At 35.3% G+C, this 27868-nt stretch overlaps 6 protein-coding genes across 6 annotated transcripts; all 6 read right to left on the reverse strand.

Annotated features, from left to right (window-relative positions):
- Window positions 1-1708: 1708 nt before the first annotated feature.
- Window positions 1709-2269, reverse strand: LOC137948496 (putative invertase inhibitor). The gene has a single exon (XM_068794582.1). The coding sequence runs from the start codon at window positions 2267-2269 to the stop codon at window positions 1709-1711; it is 561 nt and encodes a 186-aa protein (XP_068650683.1).
- Window positions 2270-4880: 2611 nt separating this feature from the next.
- On the reverse strand, window positions 4881-5441 carry LOC137948499 (putative invertase inhibitor). Its single transcript, XM_068794583.1, has one exon. It carries the CDS (start codon window positions 5439-5441, stop codon window positions 4881-4883), a length of 561 nt encoding a protein of 186 aa, XP_068650684.1.
- A 5466-nt stretch (window positions 5442-10907) lies between these two features.
- Window positions 10908-11468, reverse strand: LOC137948500 (putative invertase inhibitor). Its single transcript, XM_068794584.1, has one exon. The coding sequence runs from the start codon at window positions 11466-11468 to the stop codon at window positions 10908-10910; it is 561 nt and encodes a 186-aa protein (XP_068650685.1).
- A 3201-nt stretch (window positions 11469-14669) lies between these two features.
- On the reverse strand, window positions 14670-15230 carry LOC137948503 (uncharacterized). Its single transcript, XM_068794588.1, has 2 exons — window positions 15119-15230; window positions 14670-14941 (listed from the first exon to the last, which is right to left on the reverse strand). The coding sequence occupies exons 1-2, from the start codon at window positions 15228-15230 to the stop codon at window positions 14670-14672; spliced, it is 384 nt and encodes a 127-aa protein (XP_068650689.1).
- A 3699-nt stretch (window positions 15231-18929) lies between these two features.
- LOC137948504 (putative invertase inhibitor) lies at window positions 18930-19490 on the reverse strand. The gene has a single exon (XM_068794589.1). It carries the CDS (start codon window positions 19488-19490, stop codon window positions 18930-18932), a length of 561 nt encoding a protein of 186 aa, XP_068650690.1.
- Window positions 19491-24343: 4853 nt separating this feature from the next.
- Window positions 24344-24904, reverse strand: LOC137948505 (putative invertase inhibitor). The gene has a single exon (XM_068794590.1). It carries the CDS (start codon window positions 24902-24904, stop codon window positions 24344-24346), a length of 561 nt encoding a protein of 186 aa, XP_068650691.1.
- Between the last annotated feature and the right edge of the window lie 2964 nt (window positions 24905-27868).

Below are 27868 nucleotides of genomic sequence, written 5' to 3' on the forward strand. Positions count from 1 at the left end.
AGACTTCAGACGTCAGCTTATGAGCCATGAAGCATAAACAAGTTAAAGAGTCTCTTAGTGTAATTGGTTGTTGATCCAGGTTGTGCAGTTAATGACTCTCTTGAGGTGCACTTTTGATGTTGTCTCGATCCTGTTCTTGACATATAAGATTGCAAGAATAACCTAGAAAATTTCATGGAATTCTGTAAATTTAATTTAGGGCTGTCAAAGCTGGGTCCAGATTATAGGTATTATTAGAGATCTCAAGGAGGTATCTCTTCTAAGCAGAATGAGACTAACTACTGAGAGAAACTCCACTTTCTTCTAGTTGTTGAAAAAAACTGATAAATGAAGTAAAAAAAAAAAAAATCTTGAAATAACTTCCTAGACTTTTTTTGTTTTGAAATTTCTAGACCTCTTCTCCTTAGCCTTTAACTTGTCATAAAAAGTTTTAAAGAAAAGGAAAAAAATAAAAAGGTTGAGATGAAATAACAGTTACCTTGAATTAACTTCCTACACTCACGGCCAACAGCTACAAGGAACAGGTATTTTGACCCAATTAAGGGATTTTTAGCAACTTCCTATCAGTTTATACAAGTCTTAATTGGTTTATAGGTGCAAGGAATATTTACTTATCTAGTTAAAGCACAAATGAGCCTCTTAATACAAAATTACTCTTAATCTATTAGCAATTCAACCATTCTAGTGGGTAAAGTTTGAATTAAAGGGCATTCAAAGGCTCTGGCTAAGCTGGTAATGACGGGAAGTTTTGAAATCAGTAAACCAATATTAAAATCAGGGCCTGGTATTATATAAAATCAGAGAGCAAATTTCCACCAAGAAAAAACCTAAGTATTCAATTCAGATATTAGAATCATAAGCATCCAAATATTTAACTTTCACTCAAACCTTAGGCAAAAATGGGTGTAAATTACACCTTAGATGAAAAGAGAAAAGGGGATAAAGGAAGAGGAAAAGGCGATAGGACAAGAAAAATTCCAACAATAGCTATTGATGGAACTCATGCTAGTTCAGGATAGCTTTTTGAAGTTTCTAGCCCACCCTGGGAACTTGTTCGACAAAACCTTCTGAATGAATTGCTCGATTCAAATCCTATTTGTGCCTTAATTCCAAAATCTACCATCTCAATCCCACCGGAAACCCACACCCTCGTGATGGCTAATAGTCCATCCTAACCTTACCAAAACATTATTAAAAATGGTAAAATGTAAAAACATGTAAAAAAAAAACACAACTATATATAGAATTAAATAAGCTACCAACATGGTTTGTTTGTAGCCTCTTAATAAGAATACTCTAGAGCCTAATCCAAACCATAGTTGAGTATCAACGATTCACAACGGCTAGCCATGCATAATTCTTCTGGCACATTTGCCTCAGAGTGTTTGTAACCAAACTCCCTTTGTTTTAATAAGAATATATAGTTTCATTAAAAATATTGAATGAAACATTTCTTCCAAAGAGTGATGAATCACATCCAAGGAAGCTATAAAAATCACTATGAACTACGGACATGTAACCATGGCAGGATAAGAGTTTGAATAGTAACAACAATGAAATTACTCTTCACTTCTTCCCAATTTTTTTTTTTTTTTATAAACTGCAGCTTAATTTATCCAGACAACATAAAAAAACAGGATATGGTTCTGTCCAAAGGAGATAGACAAAGCAATGATACATCAAGAACGCAGAAGAAGAGATCAAATTATCAATGTTTCGTGTGTTTGGTAGCAAAACGGTGCAAGGCCTGAGCAATGGTGACGAGCTGACGGACATTGTTGTTCTCATCAGCCAACAAAGACCCATTTCCCTTCTCAAACGCCTTCTCGCACTGTGCTGCCCCATCTAGTACATGTCCTAGCTTGGCTCCGTCGTACTTTTTCGCGGCAAAGGCCTGTGAACTTTCTTGCAAAGAGGAAACGACAGAGGTGTAGGCGTTGAGGCAGGTATTCAACTGGTCCTTGGTCAAGTCTTCGCAAGCTACATAGTTCAACTTCTTGATGAGAGCACTTGTGCTTGAAGCAATTTGCAGAGCCAAATCGGTGGTGATCTTCAATAGTCCTCCGATCTCTGTGGTGTAGCTCTCCGGAACGGTTTGGAGGGAGGTGACGCAGAAGTCGAGCTTGATAGCGGGGTTGAACCGGGTGGCTCTTTGACAGATTTTGTTGATGTAGGAGATGCCATGGGCATTTGCAACTTGAGGAGTTTGGACGGAGACGAAGACAAGGCAGAGGAGAGGCAACACAGAAACGAGAGACTTGGTTGCCATTTTAATTTTTAATCTTTTTTTTTTTGGGTTCCGATGGGATCTGATCATTGTAACTTGTTTATATATATAGTGCTTTCTGCCTAAAAAAAACCAGTAACAGGCTATGTTTGGTAAGGTTGAAGAACGGAGAACCCTTTGGATTTGGCTGGACAATTGTTAGAAAATCATGGTCTAAAACGTTTCATAGCTTTCTATTTTTGTTATTGATCTGGAACCACAAGAAAACATAGAGAGAGAGAGAGAAAGTGTGTGTGTGTGTGTGTGTGTGAGAGAGAGAGAGAGAGAGAGAGAGAGAGAGAGAGAGAGAGAGAGAGAGACAGAGAGAGAGAGAGAGAGAGAGAGTATATCTCAATATTGGTAGTGAGTCGTTGGAGGTCAAGCTGCCCACATGTGATGCCCATGCCTCGCATCAACCATAATTACTCACAAGGTGAGGCTCTTCTGGAGTTCACCTTAATCACTTCATATTAGGATGAGATTTACAGGTCCATAAATTAGCATTAGTGTTTGTTGTTAAATGAGAATCATTCAAGACCGAATGAAATTTACTAATCTATGGATTAAAATAAGACTTATTCTATTTCTCTAACATGGACCTCCCCAAGTGAATGAATACATTCACCATCTCTATGTGGTTGAAAGAGACAAATTCCAAATGGTAAAATATAAATCATAACTGTCCACACAAATAATATGCAAATGTCTTTTTAACTCACCTTGTACAATTATCTTATGCAAGAAAAGTCATATTGAGGATCATCTCTGAGTTATTTTTTTTACTAGGTTTATCTTGTTGGTCTCAAGATTCTCATTGCATTATTTTGATAATAACATTCTAATTATGTGTGTTAATTTTTTTTAACGTAGCCATAGCACAAAGAAAGTGTCTTAGCAGAAATATTGTTTGAATAAGCTCCACAAGTAGATAAGTCAAAGGGGGTTGTCAAATGATGAGGCCAATTGAACAACCTCACAAAATAGAGAAGATAAATAGAAAAATAATGTTCAATTAGAAGCATCATTCAAACAAGAGTGCAATAGCAGATGGATCGGCTAAGAAGATGACTATTCAAACAGTGCCAACATTTGAATGATGCAAAGAAATTGAAAGATAAGTGAGATGGCTTGTGCTCGATCAATGATGAAATTTGAACACCATGGAACAACAAAAGGTTCTACTTGAGCATTTTGTTGACCAAAGTAATAATCAAACAATATGAACAAATAGAAAGTTGTTGGAATAAAAATATTCAAACTTGCACATTATTTGAACAACAATTAATGGACAATTTTTTTGCATAAAAATGGATTTTCAAATAACATTAACATTCACACAATCCCCCCTACTTAAAAGGTCATTACACAACTTGAATGTATGAGTAATCATGATGTTTGAATCATAGAAGTGTAAATTACAAGAGAGGAATATTTCAAGCATCTAATAAGCCTACATAGGTCTTCAAATCTAGTAAGTGAACTATTGATGAATCAGATGGTTGACAGAAAAAATTTCAGTATTCTCCCATAATTTTTTAGAGACATTTTGGTCATGGACAAAAGGTTGTTTTTTGGGTAAGATGTCTTGGTTTTGGAATATTTATGCTTTTGTCTATTTAAGCAATTTTGCCTTCAAAACAAAAGTCATTGTATTGTTCCAAAGATCCTCCTAAGCTCCTATTCTTGTTCTTGGTGCCTTTGAAGTTACAAAGGAGTGGTTTGCCTCTAGGTATAAGTTGAGCTATATACATCTATTTTTAAGATCATTAAATCATCTCCTTCAATTAGGTATATTTACCTTGCATCTTTGGCTTGAGTCATTGATTTTTGGCTTTCTTCAATAAGGTTTCATAGTAGATCTTCAATTACTTCACCCATGAGTTGTTTTTGTTTTGGTACAATCACCTAGGCTTAGATGTATTTAATTTTTATCATTTCATTGTAGTTTCGAGCCAAAAGTGAGTTATATCAGTAAACCAAGCAAGGCTTGCATTAAAAATTATATCACTTAGATTGGGTAAGATGATTTGAAGCTTAAAATGCCTCTCTTGGTCTTGGTAAAGGTACCTAATTGATGTTGACTATAAGTGCCAAGTATAAGATGGAGTTGTAAATTAGACATTTAAGGTATTTTGTTGTAGATATCGTTGTACTAAAGAACATAGTGAAATAACTTTGAGGTTCAAACACCTTGAGATTGGACCGATAACCTGAGTTTGGGTTGTGAACTACTATAAAATCCATAGAGCTTGTGATGTAATTGTTTTGTTTAACTTTATGTTTTGGTCATTTAATAAGTGAAATTGAGTATTATTTAATTAAGAAACTAGCATTTAAGATTGTTAACATTTTCAAACAACTCGTTCTTCCAAAGAGAGATGAATCACGTCTAAGGGAACAATCAAAGTCACTATGAACTAATGACATGTAACCATGGCAGGATAAGAGTTTGAACAGTAACAACAATCAAATTACTCTTCACTTTTTCCCATTTTTTTTTTATAAACTGCAGCTTAATTTATCCAGACAACATAAAAAAGAAGGATATGGCTCCGTCCAAAGGAGATGGACAAAGCAATGGCACATCAAGAACGCAGAAGAAGAGATCAAATTATCAATGTTTCTTGTGTTTGGTAGAAAAACGGTGCAAGGCCTGAGCAATGGTGACGAGCTGACGGAGATTGCTGTTCTCGTCAGCCAACAAAGACCCATTTCCCTTCTCAAATGCCTTCTCGCACTGTGCTGCCCCATCCAGTATAGTCCCCAGCTTGGCTCCATCGTACTTTTTCGCGGCAAAGGCCTGGGCAACCTCCTGCAAAAAGGAAACGGCAGAGGTGTAGGCGTTGAGGCAGGTATTCAACTGGTCCTTGGTCAAGTCTTCGCAAGCTACAAAGTTCAACTTCTTGATGAGACCACTTGTGCTTGAAGCATTTTGCAGAGCCAAATCGGTGGTGATCTTCAATAGTCCTGCGATCTCTGTGGTGTAGCTCTTCGGAACGGTTTGGAGGGAGGTGGCACAGTAGTCGAGCTTGATAGCGGGGTTGAACCGGGTGGCTCTTTGACAGATTTTGTTGATGTAGGAGATGCCATGGGCATTTGCAACTTGAGGAGTTTGGAGGGAGACAAAGACAAGACAGAGGAGAGGCAACACAAAAACAAGTAACTTGGTTGTCATTTTATTTTTTAATCTTTTTTTTCCTAGGTTCTGATGGGATCTGATCATTGTAACTTGTCTATATATATATAGTGCTTCCTGCCGAGAAAAAACCCAGTAACAGACTAAGTTTGGGAAGGTTGAAGAACGAAGAACCCTTTGGATTTGGCTGGACGATTGTTAGAAAATCATGGCCTAAAATGTTTCATAGCTAAGAATGGATGGTTGTTCTATTTTTGTTATTGATCCAGAACCACAAGAAAACATAGAGAGGCGGTTATTATTGCAAGTTTTTAAGGTATTACATTATAAAAAGCTAACAATCGATCATGTAACCTTATTTTCAATCTTAATTCCAAACTATATGTCTCAATATTAGTAATGAATCGGTGGAGATCAAGTTGCGCACATGTGATGTCGATGCCTCACATCAACCATAATCACTCTCAAGGTGAAGCTCTTCTAGAGTTTACCTTAATCACGTCAGATTAAGATGAGATATACTGGTCCATAAATTAGCATTAGGGTTTCTCGTTAAATGAAAATCATTCAAGACTGTATGGAATTTACTAGTCCATGGAGAGAATGAATGAGACAAGCCTCCCCAATTGAATGAGTACATTCATCGTCTCTATGTGATTGAAAGAGACAAAAGCTTATGCTAGTTAATGGACAGAAGAATCCAAACTATGAAATATAAATCATAACTCTCCACACAAAATAATATGCACATGTCATTTTTACTCACCTTGTACAATTATCTTATGCAAGGAAAGTCTGATTGAGGATCATCAGTAAATGTTTGTACTTGGTTTATTTTTTTGGTCTCTAGATTCTCGTTGCATGATTTTGATAATAGCAAGCAACTTATTTTTTTTAATGTAGCCATAGTACAAAGAAATTGTCTTAGCAGAAGTATTGTTTGAATAAGCTCCACAAGTAGATAAGCCTAAGTCAAAGAGGGTTGTCAAATGATGAGTCTACTTGAACAACGTCACAAAATAGAAAAGATAGGCAGACAAAGAATGTTCAAGTAGAGGCATCGTTCAAACAAGAGTGCAACAACAGAAGAATCAACTAATAAGACTACTATTCAAACAGTGCCAACATTTGAATGATGCAAAGAAATTGAAGGATAAGTTGAGATGGCTTGTGCCCAATCAATGATGAAATTTAAACATTGTGGAGCAACAAAAGGTTCTACTTGAGAACTTTGTTTGACCAAAGGCAATATTCAAACGATAAGAACAAATAGAAAGTTGTTGGAATAATGATGTATTCAAACTTGCACATTATTTGAACAACAATTAATGAACAAAAATTCTGTAGAAAAATGGATTTTCAAATAAGATCAACATTCAGACAATCCCCCCTACATACAAGGTCATTACACAACTTGAATGTTCGACCTATCATGATGTTAGAATCGTAAAAGTGAAAATTTCTAGAGAGGAATATTTCATGCGTCTAATAAGCCTATATAGGTCTTCAAATCTAGTAAGTGAGCTATCGAGGAATCCGAAGGTTGACAAAAAAAAATTCAATATCCTCCCATCATTTTTTAGCGACATTTTCATCATGGACAAAAGGTTGTTTTTTGGGTAAGATGTCTAGCTTTCAGAATATTCTACTTTTGTTTATTTAAGAAAATTTGACCCAAGCCTTCAAGGCAAAAGTCATTGTCTTGTTCCTGAGATCCTCTTAACCTTCTATTCTTGTTCTCAGTGCCTCCAAAGTTACAAAGGAGTGGTTTGCCTCTAGTTTAAGTTGAGCTGTATACATCTGTTCTCAAGATCATTAAGTCATCTCCTTCAATTAGGTATATTTACCTTGCATATTTGGCTTGAGTCATTGATTTTTGGCTTTCTCCAATAAAGTTTCATAGTAGTTCTTCAATTACATGACCTCTGAGTTGTTGTTGTTTTGGTACAATCACCTAGGCTTAGATGTATTTAATTTTGATCATTTCATTGTAGTTTTAGTCTATTAAAGAGGCAAAGGTGAGTTATAGTAGTAAAGCAAGCAATGGTTGCGTTAAAAATTTGATCAATTAGATTGGGTAAGCTGATCGAAAGCTGAAAATGCCTCTATTAGTCTTGGTAAGGGGGCTTAATTGACATTGACTATAAGTGCCAAGTATAAGGTGGAGTTGTAAATTAGACCTTTAAGGTATTTTGTTTTAGATATCGTTGTACTAAAGAACATAGTGAATTAACTTTGAGTTTCAAACACCTTGAGATTGGACTGATAACCTGAGTTTGGGTTGTGAACCACTATAAAATCTATAATGCTTGTGATGTAATTGTTTGCTTAACTTTATGTTTTGGTCATTTAATAAATAAAATTGAGTATTGTTTAATTATGAAACTAGCATTTAAGATTGCTAACATTTTCAAACAACCACCCATGTAATAATGAGGTATGACTGAAGGTGGGTTGGGGCAACATAAATGAGGGATCCGTTTTGAGACAATCTACTTTAAACATCCCTAGGGGCAACTCAATGGGGTAGCATAAAATTTTTTTTGAAGGTTTGAGGCTGAGAATAGCTTTCTTGAGCTCAATCAAAAACAATTATTATTACCAAGAGTACTTTTGTCTATAGGGTAGGACCAAACATCCTAGTTAAAAACTGTCTAGGGAAAGTTATAAGTGTCACATGACTTTTGCACTTTTTTCGTTGTCTCCCATTTCAATTAGGAGGATGAGCCATCAATCATGCCCCACACTAGGGTACTATCTACATGTTGGCTCTCCATTGGTCATTAAGAGGCTACAAACCAACTGTGTTTGTAGCTTATTTAATTCTAAATATAGTTATGTTTTTTTTCATTTTATGATATTTTTTTATTTTCAAATGTTTTTATATTTTACCATTTTAAATAATGTTAAGGTAAAGTTGGAAGGACTACTAGCCATCACGAGGGTGGGTTGAGGTGCGGGGTTCATTAGGATTGAGATGCTAGATTTTGGAATTAAGGCACAAATAAGATTGGAATCCAACAGATCATAAGGTTTTGTCAAACTAGTTCTTAAAGTGGGCTAGAAATTTCAAAAAGTTACCTGAAACTACTTCGATCCAGTTGGACCGTTAGGTATTGTTCAAATTCTAGTTATCCTACCACATTTTGCTCTTGCTTCTATCCCTTGATCTCTTTCAATTGTATTGTAACTTACATCATGTTGTCTTATTTACAAGTTGATAATAATGATTTTATGTTGTTATTGATGGCTAAAAAATATGTTGCGAGTTCTATAACTCATGATAATGAATAGGAAAGGGGCTTCAATCATTTTTCAGAAAAGAGTCGAATCCATACGATGGCTTCGAGCCTTCTAGCACGAAAGATGAAAAGGAGTATAACCCCAGTAATGGTGAGTTCTAAAATTAAAAAAACAAGTTGAACCCTCATCAAGAGTTGCCATCTTCACCCATTTAAGTCGGGGAAGGGATTGGAGCCATTACAAATGCCTCTTGTGGAGACTTAGTCATAAAAAACTTTAGTCATCGTGTAGTTGGATCTAAAAAATAGAACTAAACTAGTTCCTCCCATAGGTAAGATTAGTTTGACCCATATTATTCACATGAATATGCATCTTTTGGTTTGGGCATGTGCATGCGAGTGTATATGTTTTTAATATTGGTATGGACTCGATTGCACGTCCCAAGTGACATATCAGCAGTTCACTAAATTCATAAACATTTTTTATGGTTTAGGGGAGGGGGAGCAATCCGACGTGTTTTCACTTTAAAGTTAATTCTCTATGTTGTTTTGATGTGAGTTAAAATTCATATTAAATTTAAAAATTTTGATAAACCAATTCAACACTTTCCACCCCCCCCGAATGAAACATTTTAGTTTCCCACCCATTGTTAGGTATGGTTGGAATTTTACTAGTCCTACCACTTTTTCCTATACCCTCTATCCACTTTTCTCTTTCTATCTAATTGTAAGGTTACACCCATTTTGTCAAATGACAAGTTGACAATATCCCTTGAATGATTTCGCCAAAGGTTTTCAATGAAAACTAAGTATTTGAATATTTTGATTCTAATATCTGAATTGAATACTTGGTTTTTCTTTGGTGGAAGTTTCCTCACGGATTTTCATAAAATAATAGGCCTTGATTTTCATATTGGTAGGCTAATTTGAAACTTTTCCTCTTTACCAACTTAACAGGGTTTTTGAATGCCCTTTAGTTCAAAGTTTTACTCCTTAGAGCTATTGAATTGCTAGTAGATTCACCTTAGGATTATGTGTAATTTTTTATTGGAATCTGATGTAATATCTGCATATTAAGAGGCTTATTTGTATTTTAACTAGATAAGTAAGTATCTATTGTACTTGTAAACCAATTAAGATTTGTATAAGTTGATTGGGAGTTGCTAAAAATCTCTTAATTGGGTCAAGGTACATGTACCTAGTAATTGTTGGTTGTGAGTCCAATGCATTGGGCTGGTCCTTGGTGGGTTTTTAGCTATAGAAGTCATTTGGTGGATTTTTAGTTAATTATTTTTATTCTAGGACAAGAGCACCTGAAGATTAGGCAATCTGGAATATGAATTGTGAATTACTATAAAAATTTGAGGTGTAGTAGTGAATGATTGTATTTATTATTTAAATTTTCCTATTTTTTATTGTTTTGATGTGGGTTAAAAATACAAATTAAATTTGAATTTTGATAAACCAATTCAACATCCTTGTCCATTCTGCCGGTTTATAGCCTTGAGGTGTCTTCGAAGTAGTAGACGAGTAAGAATACTCTTGAGACTAGTTCGAACTATAGGTTTAGTACGAAAGACCACAGCGACAGATAAATACAAAGACACAATCACTAGATTTAAAAGAAAACTGAAAAAAAATTATTTTTCTAAATACATTTTACAATTAAAGTTGAAATTTGGTGGTGGAAATTTTTGACCAATTATGAATAAGAAATTACTCTAATCATTTACTTAATTTCTTAAATAAGTATTGCAAATATGAATAGTCACAAATATGTATATCATCTATCATCACATTTATTTTAATGTTCCTTATCTATATTTTTTTCGTATTGTTATTTTTAAGTTTTCTCGTATTATTTTATTTCTTGTAATATCTAGCCTAAGATGGATCTTCATAAATATTCTTTTATTTTTATCTTTAAAAAAAGTTTAGTTTATACGTATACAAACAAATTGAGTCTTTAAACCATGGTGGGATCATCGAAATAGAACTCGTTCTTCCAAAGAGAGATGAATCAAATCTAAGGGAACTATCAAAGTCACTATGAACTAAGGACATGTAACCATGGAAAGATAAGAGTTTGAACAGTAACAACAATCAAATTACTCTTCATTTCTTCCCAATTATTTTTTTATAAATTGCAGCTTAATTTATCAACACACAAAAAAAAAAAAAAAAAAAAACAGGATATGGCTTCATCCAAAAGAATTGGACAAAGCAATGGCACATCAAGAACGCAGAAGAAGAGATCAAATTATCAATGTTTCGTGTGTTTGGTAGCAAAACGGTGCAAGGCCTGAGCAAGGGTGACGAGCTGACGGAGATTGCTATTCTCATCAGCCAACATAGACCCAATTCCCTTCTCAAACACCTTCTCGCACTGTGCTGCCCCATCCAGTGCAGTCCCCAGCTTGGCTCCGTCATACTTTTTCTCGGCAAATGCCTGGGCGGTTTCTTGCAAAGAGGAAATGACAGAGGTGTAGGCATTGAGGCAGGTATTCAACTGGTCCTTGGTCAAGTCTTCGCAAGCTACAAAGTTCAACTTCTTGATGAGCCCACTTGTGCTTGAAGCATTTTGCAGAGCCAAATCGGTGGTGATCTTCAATAGTCCTGCGATCTCTGTGGTGTAGCTCTGTGGAATGGTTTGGAGGGAGGTGACACAAAAATTGAGCTTGATAGCAGGGTTGAACCGGGTGGCTCTCTGACAGATTTTGTTGATGTAGGAGATGCCATGGGCATTTGCAACTTGAGGTGTTTGGACGGAGATGAAGACAAGGCAGAGGAGAGGCAGCACAGAAACGAGAAACTTGGCTGCCATTTTATTTTTTAATCTTTTTTTCTGGGTTCTGATGGTATCTGATCTTTGTAACTTGTCTCTATATATATAGTGCTTCCTGCCGAGAAAAAAAAACAGTAATAGGCTATGTTTGGATTTGGCTGGACGATTGTTAGAAAATCACGGTCTAAAACGTTTCATAACTGAGAATGGACGTTTGTTCTATTTTTGTTATTGATCTGAAACCACAAGAAAACATAGAGAGAGAGAGAGAGAGAGAGAGAGAGTGAGAGAGAGAGTATATCTCAATATTGGCAGTGAATTGGTGAAGGTCAAGCTGCTCACATGTGATGCTCATGCCTCACACCAACCATAATCACTCACAAGGTGAGGCTCTTCTGGGTTCACCTGAAGTGAGAGTATATATCTCAATATTGGCAGTGAATCGGTGGAGGTCAAGCTGCCCACATGTGATGCTCATGCCTCACACCAACTATAATCACTCACAAGGTGAGGCTCTTCTGGGTTCACCTGAAGTGAACTTCAGATTAGGTTGAGATTTACTGGTCCATAAATTAGCATTAGTGTTTGTTGTTAAATGAGAATCATTGAAGACTGTATGGAATTTACTAATCCATGGATTAAAATAAGACTTAATCTATTTCTCTAACATTGACCTCCCCAAGTGAATGTGTACATTCATCGTCTCTATGTGATTGAAAGAGACAAAAGCTTATGTTAGTTATTGGACAGAAAAATCCAAACTGTGAAATATAAATCATAACTCTCCACACAAAATAATATGCAAATGTCTTTTTAACTCACCTTGTACAATTATCTTATGCAAGGAAAGTCAGATTGTGACTCATCGATGAGTAAATTGTTGTACTAGGTTCATTTTGTGGGTCTCAAAATCCTCGTCACATGATTTTGACAATAAAAAACAACTTAAACTTTAATTATGTGTGTTAATTTTTTTTAATTTAGCCATAGTATTAAGAAAGTGTCTTAGTAGACATATTGTTCAAATAAGCTCCACAAGTGGATAAGCCTATGTCAAAGAAGGTTGTCAAATGGTGATGCTATTTGAACAAGCTCACAAAATAGAAAAGATATGTAGATAAAGAATGTTCAATTAGAGGCACTGTTCAAACAAGAATGCAACAACAGATGAACCGGCTAAGAAGATGATTATTCAAACAGTGCCAACATTTGAATGATGCAAAGAAATTGAAGGAGAAATTGAGATGGCTTGTGCCCGATCAATGATGAAATGTGAACACCGTGGAGTAACAAAAGGTTCTACTTGAGATTGTTGTCTGACCAAAAGCAATATTCAAACAATTTGAACAAATAGAAAGTTGTTGGAAAAATTATGTATTCAAACTGGCACATTATTTGAACAACAATTCAAATAATATCAACATTCTGATAATCCCTCCTACATAGAAGCTCGTTACACAACTTGAATGTTCAAGCAATCATGGTGTTTGAATGATAGAAGAACAACTTACCATAGAGGAATATTTCAAGCATCTAATAAGCCTCCATAGATCTTCAAATCTTGTAAGTGAGCTATTGATGAATCAGAAGGTCAACAATAAAATTTCAAGTATCCTCCTATAAGTTTTTAGTGACATTTGATCATGGACAAAAGGTTATCTTTTTGGGTAAAATGTATAGCTTTTGGAATATTCTACTTTTGTCTATTTAAGAAAATTTGACCCAAGCCTTCAAGACAAAAGTCGTTGTATTATTCCAAAAATTCTCTTAAGCTCCAATTCTTGTTCTCAGTGCCTCAGAGGTTACAAAGGAGTGATTTGCCTCTAGGTTTAAGTTGAGCTATATACATTTGTTCTCAAGATCATTAAATTATCTCCTTCAATTAGGTTATTTACCATGGTGTTTCTACTTGAGTCATTGATTTTTTGCTTTCTTCAATAAAGTTTTATCGTAGTTCTTCAATTATTTGACCTCTGAGTTGTTGTTGTTTTGGTACATCATGTAGACTTAGGTTTATTTAATTTTGATCTTTTCATTGTAATATCAGCCTATGACACAAGCAAGCATGAGTTATACCATTAAAGCACGCGATGCTTGCATTAAAATTTTGATCAATTAGATTGGGTAAGATGATGGGAAGCTGAAAATGCCTCTATTTGTCTCAGTAAGGGTACCTAATTGATGTTTACCATAAGTCCCAAGTATAAGCTAGAGTTGTAAATTAGACCTTTGAGGTATTTTGTTGTAGATATTGTAGGGCTAAAGAGCATAGTGAATTAACTTTGAGGTTCAAACACCTTGAGATTAGACTGATAACTTGAGTTTGGGTTGTGAACCACTATAAATTCAATAGAGCTTGTGACGTACTTAATTTTTTTAAGTTTATGTTTTGGCCGTTTAATAAGTGAAATCGAGTATTGTTTAATTAAGAAACTAGCATTTAAGATTGCTAACCAATTCAAACAACCTCCTCTCCTCGCCTCCCCGCCCTAGTAATAGTGAGGTATGACTGAAGGCGGGGTTGAGACAAGAGCAATGGAGAATCCATTTTGACACAATCGATTTTAAACATGCATGGGGGCAACACGTAGGGGTAGTAAAAAAAAATTTAGGAAGGTTAGAGGTTGAGACTAGCTTTCTTCAGCTCAATAAAAAATAATTATTATTACTAATTATTATTACTAGGAGCACTTCAGTCTATAGGGTTGGCCCTAACCTTTAAGTAGCACTACATACAGTAAAAAATTGTCTAGGGAAAGTGGTAAATGTCACATGACTTTTGCACTGTTTCATTGTCTCCAATTTCTTATCAAAACATTTTTCCTATCGTGATTTTTAAGTTTTCTCATATTATTTTCTTTCTTGTAGTATCTAGGCGAAGATGATCTTCATAAATATTCTTTTATTTTTATCTTTAAAAAAAGTTTAGTTTATAAGGATACAAACAAATTGAATCTTTAAAACATGGTGGGATCATCGAAACAGAACTCGTTCTTCCAAAGAGAGATGAATCACATCTAAGGGAACAATCAATGTCACTATGAACTAATGACATGTAACCATGGCAGTATAAGAGTTTGAACAGTAACAATGAAATTACTCTTCACTTTTTCCCAATTATTTTTTTATAAACTGATGCTTAGTTTATCCAGACAACATAAAAAAACATGATATGGCTCCGTCCCAAGGAGATGGACAAAGCAATGGCACATCAAGAACGCAAAAGAAGAGATCAAATTATCAATGTTTCGTGTGTTTGGTAGCAAAACGGTGCAATGCTTGAGCAATGGTGACGAGTTGACGGAGATTGCTGTTCTCATCAGCCAACAGAAACCCATTTCCCTTCTCAAATGCCTTCCCGCACTGTGCTGCCCCATCTAGAACAGTCCCCAGCTTGGCTACATCGTACTTTTTCGCGGCAAAGGCCTGGTCAACCTCCTGCAAAGAGGAAACGGCAGAGGTGTAGGCGTTGAGGCAAGTATTCAACTGATCCTTTGTCAAGTCTTCGCAAGCTACAAAGTTCAACTTCTTGATGAGACCACTTGTGCTTGAAGCATTTTGCAGAGCCAAATCGGTGGTGATCTTCAATAGTCATGCGATCTCTGTGGTGTAGCTCTTCGGAACGGTTTGGAGGGAGGTGACGCAGAAGTCGAGCTTGATAGAGGGGTTGAATCGGGTGGCTCTCTGACAGATTTTGTTGATGTAGGAGATGCCATGGGCATTTGCAACTCGAGGAATTTGGACGGAGACGAAGACAAGGCAGAGGAGAGGCAGCACAGAAATGAGAGACTTGGCTGCCATTTTACTTTTTAATCTTTTATTTCTGGGTTCTGATGGGATCTGATCATTGTGACTTGTCTCTATATATAGTGCTTCCTACTGAGAAAAAAACCAGTAATAGGCTATGTTTGGACTTGGCTGGACGATTGTTAGAAAATCACGGTCTAAAACGTTTCATAGCTGAGAATGGACGTTTGTTCTATTTTTGTTATTGATCCGGAACCACAAGAAAACATAAATATATATAGGGTAAAAATAGGATCAAATTAGCTTGATTTTTGAATTAAGGCACAAATAGGATCAGATTAGAACACAGGGTTTTGTCACACTTGTTCTTAAAGTGGGTTTTGCCATCAAGCATGCCCATACTCAGGTACTATCTACATTTTGGCTCCCCGTTAGGTATTGTTGGAATTCTACTTATCCTACCACCTATTCCTCATCCTTTTATCCCTTGATCACTTTCTATTGTAACTTATGCCATGTTGTCATATTTATAAGTTGATAATAATGATTTTATTATGTTACTAATGGCCAAAAGATAGGTTGTGAGTTCTATAACTCATGATAGTGAATAGGAAAGTGTTTTCTATGTGGGGTTGAAAACCCATCCCCATCCCATGAACTTGACCTAAAATCTTACTTTTAACAACTAGTCATGGGTTTAGAAATCCAGCCCCATTCATGTTGAAATTGAGGTTCACTCTATCTCTAAGAACCTCAATTGTGAGGATAACAAATTCAGAAATTTAACATTGGCATTTGAATGAATTGTTTGCAAAAAAGAAAGGGACTTCAAACCTTTTCTGAAAAGAGTCGAACCCATACAATGGTTCGAGCCCTCCAGTATGAAGGAAGGAAAAAGGAGTCAAACCCCAGTAATCTTGAGTTCTAAAATTTAAAAAATGAGTTGAACCCTCATCATGAGCTGCCATCTTCACCCATTTCAGTCGAGGAGAGAGATTCGAGTCTTTATAGATGCCTCATTTGGAGGCATAGTTGTAGAAAACTATAGTTATTGAGTAGTTGGATTTAAAAAACTGAACCAAACCAGTTCCACCCTTAGTTAAGATTAGTTTGACCCATATTAATCACATGAATATGCATCTTTTAGTTTGTGGATGTGCATGTGACTGCATAAGTTTTTAATGTTGGTATGGACTCCTATGAATGTCCCAATGAATGTCCCAAGTGACATATCACCCAATCACTAGATACACAGATTTTTTAGGGTTTTGGTGTTGGAGGGGGGGGGGGGGGGGGGGGGGGGGGGGGGGGGGGGGGTGAGAGTCTCAAAGTGTTTTCATTTTAAAGTTAACTTTCTATGTTGTTTTGATGTGGGTTAAAATTCAAAATAAACTTAAAAATTTTATAAATGATTTCAAATTCATGCCCTTCAAATTTATCTTTGTGGGACCTTACAAGTGGCATCAGAGTAAGAATACTATTGAGCCTAATCCAAACCATAAGTTGAGTATCAAAGATCCACAATGGCTAGCCGTGCATAATTCTTCCCGCACATTTGCCACAATTTTTTTTGTAACCAAAGCCCCTTTTTTTAATAAGAATATCTATTTTCAATAGAAGCATTGAATGAAACATTTCAGTTTTCCACCCACAGTTAGGTATGGTTGGAATTTTACTAGTCCTACCACCTTTTCCCTCTTCCCTCTATCCACTTTTCTATTTCTATCTGGTTGTAATTTACACCCATTTTGTTAAATTGACAAGTTAATAATACCCCTTGAATGATTTCACCGATGATTTTCAATGAAAGCTAATTATTTGAATACTTTGATCTGAAATGAATACTTTTTTTTGTGGTAGTTTTCTCATTGATTTTCATATAATAATAGGCTTTGACTTTCATTTGTTTGGCTAATTTTAAACTTCCCCTCGTTACCAACTTAACAGGGTTGTTGGACGCCCTTTAGTTCAAAGCTTTACCCCTTAGAGTTATTGAATTGCTAGTTGATTCACCTTAGGATTATGTGTCATTTTGTATTGGAAACAAATGTAACATCTTCATATTAAGAACCATATTTGTGTTTTAACTAGATAAGTAGGTATCTTTTGCACTTGTAAACCAATTAAGATTTGTAAAAGTTGATTGGGATTTGCTAAAAATCTCTTAATTGGGTCAAGGTACATGTACATAGTAACTATTGGTTGTGAGTCCTATATATTGAGCTGGTCCTTGGTGGGTTTTTAGCTGTAGATGTTGTTTGTTGGATTTTTAATCAATGTTTTCATTCTAGGGCAAGGGCTCCTTAAGAGTAGACAATCTGAAATATTAATTATGAATTACTATAAACATTTGAGGTATAGTGGTGATTGATTGTATTTATTGTTTAAATTTACCTATTTGTTATTGTTTTGATGTGGGTAAAAAATTCAAATTAAATTTGAAATTTTGACGAAGCAATTCAACATCCTCGTCCATCCGACCGATTTAGCGCTTTGAGGTGTCCTAAAAGTGGTAGTACAGTAAAGATACTCTTGAGCATATACCAAAGACTGACAATGTCTAGCCATAACTCTTCCCAAACATTTGCCATATAATGCTTGTAACCAAAACTTCTTTATTTGACGAGAATAACTATTACCATTGGAAATATAAAATAAACCTCTCTGTTCCACCAATCGTTAGGTATTGTTGGAATTTACTAGTCGTACAACCTTTCCCTCTATCCCCCTTTTCTCTTTTTATCTAGTCGTAATTTATAACCATTTTATCACATTGACAAGTAGATAATGATGTTTATAAGATGTTATTGATGGCTAAAAATGTGTCATGAGCATTCTATAACTTATGATAGTGAATAGGAATATGTTTTCTATGTGTGGTTGAAAACCTATTCCTATCCCATGAACTTGACCTCAACCAAGGCCCACCCGTCACAAGTTTTTGCACAGACATGTTTCAAGTAATGTTCATTGGGTTTATCTCTTTGCCTCATCCTTGCTCCACAAAGTATGGGTAAAAACCTATTCCCCCTAAAATCTAGTAGACCCAAGATGAGTTCCTCGTTTATCCCTTCCTATACCCGCTCCTAGTCGAGGATGGTGAATTTTGACAAAATAAATTAGATTAGAATATTCTTTTTTCAAATAATTTTTTAAAATATAAAATAGTTTATTTTTATAAATATGTTTTCAAAATAAATTTGAAATAAGGAGGTGGAAAATTTTGACCAATTCTGAATAAGAAATTAGTCTAATAATTTACTTAATTTCTTAAATAACTATTGCAAATAAGAATAGTTATAAATATTTATATCATGTGTCAATACTTTTATTTTAAAGTTTCTATCTATTTTTTTTTCAAATCTTGATTTTTAAGTTTTATGGGTTTTTTTTCTTTCTTGTAGTATCTAGGCTAAGATGGAACTTCATAAATGTACTCTCTTTTTTTTTCTTTAAAAAAAAATTAGTTTAAAACTTAGTAGGATCATCTAAACAGAACTCGTTCTTCCAAAGAGTGATGAATCACATCTAAGGGATCTATCAAAGTCACTATGAACTTAGGACATGTAACCATGGTAGGATAAGCGTTTGAACAATAACAACAGTGAAATTACTCTTCACTTCTTCCCAATAATTTTTTTATGAATTGCAGCTTAATTTATCCAGAGAACATAAAAAAACAGGAGATTGCTCCATCCAAGGAGATGGACAAAACAATGGCACATCAAGAACGCAGAAGAAGAGATCAAATTATCAATGTTTCATGTGTTTGGTAACAAAACGGTGCAAGGCCTGAGCAATGGTGACGAGCTGACGGAGATTGTTGTTCTCATCAGCCAACAGAGACCCATTTCCCTTCTCAAATTCCTTCTCGCACTGTGCTGCCCCATCTAGTACAGTCCCCAGCTTTGCTCCATCGTACTTTTTTGCGGCAAAGGCCTGGGTGGTTTCCTGCAAAGATGAAATGGCAGAGGTGTAGGCGTTGAGGCAGGTATTCAACTGGTCCTTGGTCAAGTCTTCGCAAGCTACAGAGTTCAACTTCTTGATGAGACCACTTGTGCTTGAAGCATTTTGCAGAGCCAAATTGGTGGTGATCTTCAATAGTCCTGCGATCTCTGTAGTGTAGCTCTCCGGAATGGTTTGGAGGGAGGTGACGCAAAAGTCGAGCTTGAGAGCGGGGTTGAACCGGGTGGCTCTCTGACAAATTTTGTTGATGTAGGAGATGCCATGGGCATTTGCAACTTGAGGAGTTTGGATGGAGACGAAGACAAGGCAGAGGAGAGGCAGCATAGAAACGAGAGACTTGGCTGCCATTTTACTTTTTAATATTTTATTTATGGGTTCTGATGGGATCTGATCATTGTAACTTGTCTATATATATAGTGCTTCCTGCCGAGAAAAAAACCAATAACAAGCTATGTTTGGAAAGGTTGAAGAAGGGGGAACCCTTTGGATTTGGTTGGGCGATTGTTAGAAAATCACGGTCTAAAACGTTCCATAGCTGAGAATTGACGTTTATTCTATTTTTATTATTGATCTGCAACCACAAGAAAACATAGAGAAGCGGTAGTTACTGCAAGTTTTTAAGGTATTGCATTACAAAAAGTCAACAATCGATCATGTAACCTTATTTTCAATCATAATTCCAAACTATATGTCTCAATATTAGTAATGAATCGGTGGAGGTCAAGTTGCGCACATGTGATGCCGATGCCTCACGTCAACCATAATCGCTCTCAAGAAGCTCTTTTGGAGTTTACCTTAATCACGTCAGATTAAGATGAGATATACTGGTCCATAAATTAGCATTAGGGTTTCTCATTAAATGAAAATCATTAGAGACTGCATGAAGTTTACTAGTCCATGGAGAGAATGAATGAGACAAGCCTCCCCAAGATAATGAGTACATTCACCGTCTCTATGTGATTGAAAGAGACAAAAGCTTATGCTAGTTAATGGTCAGAAGAATCCAAACTGTGAAATATAAATCATAACTCTCCACACAAAATAATATGCAAATGTCTTGTTTACACGCCTTGTACAATTATCTTATGCAAAGAAAGACTGATTGAGGATCATCGTTAAATTTTTGTACTAGGTTTATTTTGTTGGTCTTTAGATTCTCGTAGCATGATTTTGATAATAGCAAGCAACTTAAAGTCTAATTATATGTGTTAATTATTTTTAATGTAACAATAGTACAAAGAAAATGTCTTAGAAGAAATATTTTTTAAATAAGCTCCACAAGTAGATAAGCCTAAGTCAAAGAGGGTTGTCAAATGATGATGCTAATTAAACAACCTCACAAAATAGAGAAGATAAGCAGACAAAGAATGTTCAATCAAAGGCATTGTTCAAACGAGAATGCAACAACATATGACAGTGCCAACATTTGAATGATGCAAAGAAATTGAAGGATAAGTTGAGTTGGCTTGTGCCCGATCAAAGATGAAATTTAAACACCGTGGAGCAACGAAAGGTTCTACATGAGATTTTTTTTTAACCAAAGGCAATATTCAAACAATAAGAACAAATAGAAAGTTGTTCGAATAATGATGTATTCAAACTTGCACATAATTTGAACAATTCTTAACGGACAAAAATTCTATAGAAAAATGTATTTTCAAATAAGATAAACATTCAGTCAATCCCCCGTACATAAAAGTTCATTACACAACTTGAATGTTCGAGCTATCTTGATGTTAGAATCGTAGAAGTGAAAATTGCCAGAAAGGAATATTTTTAGCATCTAATAAATTTACATAGGTCTTCAAATCTAGTAAGTGAGCTATCGATGAATCAGAAGGTTGACAAAAAAAAATTCAATATCCTCCCATCATTTTTTAGCTACATTTTGGTCATGGACAACAAGTTATTTTTGGGTAAGATGTCTTGCTTTTGGAATATTCTACTTTTGTCTATTTAATAAAATTTGACCCAAGCCTTCAAGACAAAAGTCGTTGTATTGTTCCTAAAATGCTTTTAAGCTTATATTCTCTTTCTCAGAGCCTTTGAAGTTACAAAGGAGTCGTTTGCCTCAAGGTTTAAGTTGAGCTATATACATCTGTTCTCAAGATTATTAAATCGTCTCCGTCAATTAGGTATATTTACCTTGCATTTTTGGCTTGAGTTATTGATTTTTAGCTTTCTTCACTAAAGTTTCATAGTAATTCTTCAATTACATGACCTCTGAGTTGTTGTTGTTTTGGTACAATCACCTAGGCTTATATGTATTTAATTTTGATAATTTCATTGTAGTATTAGTCTATCAAAGAGGCAAAGGTGAGTTATACTAGTATAGCAAGCAATGCTTGCATTAAAAATTTGATCAATAGATTGGGTTAGCTGAATGGAAGCTTAAAATGCCTCTATTATTTTTGGTAAGGGTACTTAATTAATGTTGACTATTAGTGCCAAGTATACGATGGAGTTGTAAATTAGCCCTTTAATGTATTTTGTTGTAGATATCGTTGTTTTAAAGAACATAGTGAATTAACTTTGAGGTTCAAACACCTTGAGATTGGATTGATAACCTGAGTTTGGGTTGTGAACCACTAAAAAATCTATAGAGCTTGTGATGTAATTGTTTTGCTTAACTTTATGTTTTGGTAATTTAATAAGTGAAATTGAGTATTGATTAATGAAGAAACTAGCATTTAAGATTGCTAACATTTTCAAACAACCACCCATGTAATAATGAAGTATGACTGAAAGTGGGGTTGGGGCAAGATAAATGAGGGATCTGTTTTGAGACAATCCACTTCAAACATGCATGGGGGCAACTCGATGGGGTAGCATAAAAAATTGTGAAGGTTTGAGGCCAAGACTAGCTTTCTTGAGCTCAATCAAAAACAATTACTATTACTAGGAGTACTTCTATCTATAGGGTAGGACCAAACCTCAGAGTGACACTTCATATAGTTAAAAACTGTCTAGGGAAAGTTGTCCGTGTCACATGACTTTTGCACTTTTTTCAGTGTCTCCCATTTCAATTAGGAGGATGAGAGCCATCAAGCATACCCCACACTAGGGTAATATCTCCATGTTGGCTCTCCATTGGTCATTAAGAAGCTACAAACCAACCGTGTTTGTAGCTTATTTAATTCTAAATATAGTTATGTTTTTTTCATTTTATGATATTTTTTTAATTTTCAAATGTTTTTTCATTTTACATTTTTATATAATGTTAAGGTAAAGTTGGATGGACTACTAGCCATCACGAGGGTGGGTTGAGGTGCGGGGTTCATTAGGATTGAGATGGTAGATTTTGGAATTAAGGAACAAATAGGATTGTAATCCAACAGGTCATAGGGTTTTGTCAAACTAGTTCTTAAAGTGGGCTAGAAATTTCAAAAAGTTGCCTTGAACTACTTCAATCCAGTTCGACCGTTAGGTATTGTTCGAATTCTAGTTATCCTACCACATTTTCCTCTTCCTTCTTTCCCTTGATCTCTTTCGATTGTATTGTAACTTACAGCATGTTGTCTTATTTACAAGTTGATAATAATGATTTTATGTTGTTATTGATGGCTAAAAAATATGTTGCAAGTTCTATAACTCATGATAGTGAATAGGAAAGGGGCTCCAAACATTTTTTAGAAAAGAGTCGAACCCATACGATGGCTACGAGCCTTCCAGAATGAAGGATGAAAAAAGGAGTCAAACTCTAGTAATTGTGAGTTCTACAATTAAAAAACTTGTTGACCCTCATCAGGAGTTATCATCTTCACCCATTTAAGTCGGGGAAGGGATTGGAGCCATTACAAATGCATCATGTGGAGACATAGTCATAGAAAGCTTTAGTTATCGTATAATTGGATCTAAAAAACATAACTAAACTAGTTCCACCCATAGCTAAGATTGGTGGGCTAATTTGAAACTTTTCCTCTTTACCAACTTAACAAGGTTTTTTAATGCCCTTTAGTTCAAAGTTTTACTCCTTAGAGCTATTGAATTGCTAGTAGATTCACCTTAGGATTATGTGTAATTTTTTATTGGAATCTAATGTAACATCTGTATATTAAGAGGCTTCTTTGTATTTTAACTAGATAAGTAAGTATCTATTGCACTTGTAAACCGATTAAGATTTGCATAAGTTGATTGGGAGTTGCTAAAAATCTCTTAATTGGGTCAAGGTACATGTACCTAGTAACTGTTGGTTGTGAGTCCAATGTATTGGGCTGGTCCTTGGTGGGTTTTTAGCTATGGATGTCATTTTGGTGGATTTTTAGTCAAATGTTTTTATTCTAGGGCAAGGGCTCCCTAAGAGTTGGCAATTTGAAATATGAATTGTGGATTACGATAAAAATTTGAGGTGTAGTCGTGAATGATTGTATTTATTGTTTAAATTTACCTAATTTTTATTGTTTTGATGATAAACCAATTCAACATCCTTGCCCATTCTGCCGGTTTATAGCCTTGAGGTGTCTTCGAAGTGGTAGAAGGGTAAGAATACTCTTGAGACTAATCTGAACTATAGGTTGAGTACCAAAGACTGCAATGGCAGATAAATACAAAGACCACAATTGCTAGATGTAAAAAAAAAAAGTGAAAAAAAATTATTTACTAAATACATTTTCAAATTAAAGTTGAAATCTGGTGGTGGAAAATTTTGACCAATTATGAATAAGAAATTACTCTAACCATTTACTTAATTTCTTAAATAAGTATTGCAAATAAGAATAGTTACAAATATGTATATCATGTATCATTACATTTATTTTAATGTTTCTTATCTAATTTTTTTGTATCGTTATTTTTAAGTTTTCTCGTATTATTTTATTTCTTGTAGTATCTAGGCTAAGATGGATCTTCAAAAATATTCTTTTAATTTTATATTTAAAAAAAAGTTTAGTTTATACGGATACAGACAAATTGAGTCTTTAAAACACGGCAGGATCATCGAAAAAGAACTCGTTTTTCCAAAGAGAGATAAATCACATCTAAGGGAACTATCAAAGTCACTATGAACTAAGGACATGTAACCATGGCAGGATAAGAGTTTGAACAGTAACAACAATGAAATTACTCTTCACTTTTTCCCAATTATTTTTTTAAAAAGAGCTGCTTAGTTTATTCAGACAACATAAAAAATTGGATATGGCTCCGTCCCAAGGAGATGGACAAAGCAATGGCACATCAAGAACGCAAAATAAGAGATCAAATTATCAATGTTTCGTGTGTTTGGTAGCAAAATGGTGCAAGGCCTGAGCAATGGTGACGAGCTGACGGAGATTGTTGTTCTCATCAGCCAACAGAGACCCATTTCCCTTCTCAAACGCCTTCTCGCACTGTGCTGCCCCATCCAGTACAGTCCCCAGCTTTGCTCCATCATACTTTTTCACGGCAAAGGCCTGGGCGGTTTCCTGCAAAGACGAAATGGCAGAGGTGTAGGCGGTGAGGCAGGTATTCAACTGGTCCTTGGTCAAGTCTTCACAAGTTATAGAGTTCAACTTCTTGATGAGACCACTTGTGCTTGAAGCATTTTGCAGAGCCAAATCGGTGGTGATCTTCAATAGTCCTGCGATCTCTGTAGTGTAGCTCTCCGGAACGGTTTGGAGGGAGGTGACGCAGAAGTCAAGCTTGATAGCGGGGTTGAATCGGATGGCTCTTTGACAAATTTTGTTGATGTAGGAGATGCCATGGGCATTTACAACTCGAGGAGTTTGGACAGAGACAAAGACAAGGCAGAGGAAAGGCAACACAGAAACGAGAGACTTGGCTGCCATTTTACTTTTTAATCTTTTTTTCTGGGCTCTGATGGTATCTGATCCTTGTAACTTGTCTATATATATAGTGCTTCCTGCCGAGAAAAAACCTATAATAGGCTATGTTTGGACTTGGCTGGACGATTGTTAGAAAATCACGGTCTAAAACATTTCATAGCTGAGAATGGACGTTTGTTCTATTTTTGTTATTGATCCGGAATCACAAGAAAACATAGAGAGAGAGAGAGAGAGAGAGAGAGAGAGAGAGAGAGAGAGAGAGAGAGAGAGAGAGAGAGAGAGAGAGAGAGAGAGAGAGAGAGAGAGAGAGAGAATATATCTCAATATTGGTAGTGAATCGGTGGAGGTCAAGCTGCCCACATGTGATGCCCATGCCTAGCATCAACCATAATGACACACAAGGTGAGGCTCTTCTTGAGTACACCTTAATCACTTCAAATTAGGATGAGATTTACTGGTCCATAAATTAGCATTAATGTTTGTTATTAAATGAGAATCATTCAAGACTGTATGGAATTTACAAGTCCATGGATTAAAATAAGACTTGTTCTATTTCTCTAACATGGACCTCCCCAAGTGAATGAGTACATTCACCGTCACTATGTGATTGAAAGAGACAAAAGCTTATGTTAGTGAATGGACAGAAAAATCCAAACTGTGAAATATAAATCATAATTCTCCACACAAAATAATATGCAAATGTCTTTTTAACTCACCTTGTACAATTATTTTATGCAAGGAAAATCAGATTGTGACTCATCCTTGAGTAAATTGTTGTACTAGGTTCATTTTTTTGGTCTCAAGATTCTCATCACATGATTTATAATAACAAGAACCTTAAACTTTATTATGTGTGTTCATTTTTTTAATGTAGCCATATTACAAAGAAAGTGTTTTAGTAGAAATATTGTTCGAATAAGCTCCACAAGTGGTTAAGCCTAAGTCAAAGAAGGTTGTCAAATGGTGAGGCTATTCGAACAAGCTAACAAAATAGAAAACATATGTAGACAAAGAATGTTCAATTAGAGGCACCGTTCAAACAAGAGTGCAACAACAGAAGGATCAGCTAAGAAGATGATTATTTAAACAATGCCAACATTTGAATGATGCAAAGAAATTGAAGGATAAATTGAGATGGCGTGTGCCCGATCAATGATGAAATTTGAACACCGTAGAGTAACAAAAGGTTCTACTTGAGATTGTTGTCTGACCAAAGGCAATATTCAAACAATTTGAACAAATAGAAAGTTGTTGGAAAATGATGTATTCAAACTGACACATTATTTGAACAACAATTAATGGACAAAAAGTTTTGTAGAAAAATGGATTTTCAAGTAAGATCAACATTCAGACAATCCCTCCTACATAGAAGCTCATTACACAACTTGAATGTTCGACCAATCAAGATGTTTGAATGGTAGAAGGACAAATTGCCGTTGAGGAATATTTCAAGCATCTAATAAGCCTCCATAGGGCTTCAAATCTTGCAAGTGAGCTATTGATGAACCAAAAGGTCAACAATGAAATTTTAAGTATTCTCCCATAATTTTTTAACGACATTTGATCATGGACAAAAGGTTGTTTTTTTTTGGGTAAAATGTTTATCGTTCGGAATATTCTACTTTTGTCTGTTTATGAAATTTTGACCCAAGCCTTCAAGACAAAAGTCGTTGTATTGTTCCAAAAATCCTCTTAAGCTCCAATTCTTGTTCTCGCTACCTAAGAGGTTACAAAGGAGTGATTTGCCTCTAGGTTTAAGTTGAGTTATATACATTTGTTCTCAAGATAATTAAATCATCTCCTTCAATTAGGTTATTTACCATGCATATTTGGCTTGAGTCATTGATTTTTTGTTTTCTTCAATAAAGTTTCATCGTAGTTCTTGAATTATTTGACCTCTGAGTTGTTGTTTTTTTGGTACATCATGTAGACTTAGATATATTTAATTTTGATCTTTTCATTGTAATATCAGCTTATCAAACAAGCAAACATGAGTTATACCATTAAAGCAAGCGATGCTTGCATTAAAATTTTGATCAATTAGATTGGGTAAGCTGATGAGAAGCTGAAAATGCCTCTATTGGTCTCGGTAAGGGTACCTAATTGATGTTGACCATAAGTCCCAAGTATAAGCTAGAGTTGTAAATTAGACCTTTGAGGTATTTTGTTGTAGATATATTAGGGCTAAAGAGCATAGTGAATTTACTTTGAGGTTCAAACACCTTGAGATTAGACTGATAACTTGAGTATGGGTTGTGAACCACTATAAATTCTATAGAGCTTGTGACGTACTTGATTTGTTTAAGTTTATGTTTTGGTCATTTAATAAGTGAAATTGAGTATTTTTTAATTAAGAAACTAGCATTTAAGATTGCTAACCAATTCAAACAACCCCCTCTCCTTGCCTACCCGCCCTTGTAATAGTGAGGTATGACTAAAGGCGGGGTTGAGGCAAGATCAGTGGGGAATCCATTTTGACACAATCGACATTAAACATGCATGGGGGCAACTCGTTGGGGTAGCATAAATTTTTTGATGAAGGTTTGAGGCTTAGTCTAGCTTTCTTCAGCTCAATAAAAAACAATTATTATTACTAGGAGTACTTCAGTCTATAGGGTTGGGCCTAACCTTTGAGTGACACTACATACAGTAAAAAACTGTCTAGGGAAAGTGGTAAATGTCACATGACTTTTGCACTGTTTCATTGTCTCCCATTTCAATGAGGAGGATGAGAGCCGACAAGCATGCCCCACGCTAGGGTACTATCTACATATTGGCTCGTCATTGGTCGTTAAGAGGCTACAAAAAAATCGTGTTTATCGCTTATTTAATTCTAAAAATAGTTATTTTTTTCATTTTATGATTTTTTTTAATTTTCACATGTTGTTAAATTTTACCATTTTAAATAATGTTTAGGTGAAGTTGGATGGACTATCAACCATCATGAGGGTAGGTTGAGGTGCGGGG

This window comes from Aristolochia californica, unplaced genomic scaffold, assembly GCF_029961685.1.
Source record: "Aristolochia californica isolate CCGP_79_NKW_82.1479 unplaced genomic scaffold, dmAriCali1.0.hap1 SCAF_13, whole genome shotgun sequence".
NCBI lineage: Eukaryota > Viridiplantae > Streptophyta > Magnoliopsida > Piperales > Aristolochiaceae > Aristolochia > Aristolochia californica.

Bases quoted from the DNA above. Each gene is read 5' to 3' on its own strand.
- LOC137948496 (XM_068794582.1), bottom strand. From the start codon at position 2,269: ATGGCAACCAAGTCTCTCGTTTCTGTGTTGCCTCTCCTCTGCCTTGTC.
- LOC137948499 (XM_068794583.1), bottom strand. From the start codon at position 5,441: ATGACAACCAAGTTACTTGTTTTTGTGTTGCCTCTCCTCTGTCTTGTC.
- LOC137948500 (XM_068794584.1), bottom strand. From the start codon at position 11,468: ATGGCAGCCAAGTTTCTCGTTTCTGTGCTGCCTCTCCTCTGCCTTGTC.
- LOC137948503 (XM_068794588.1), bottom strand. From the start codon at position 15,230: ATGGCAGCCAAGTCTCTCATTTCTGTGCTGCCTCTCCTCTGCCTTGTC. The intron at 14,942-15,118 runs GTCAGAGAGCCA...TGAACTTTGTAG, and splicing joins CTCCTACATCAACAAAATCT to CTTGCGAAGACTTGACAAAG.
- LOC137948504 (XM_068794589.1), bottom strand. From the start codon at position 19,490: ATGGCAGCCAAGTCTCTCGTTTCTATGCTGCCTCTCCTCTGCCTTGTC.
- LOC137948505 (XM_068794590.1), bottom strand. From the start codon at position 24,904: ATGGCAGCCAAGTCTCTCGTTTCTGTGTTGCCTTTCCTCTGCCTTGTC.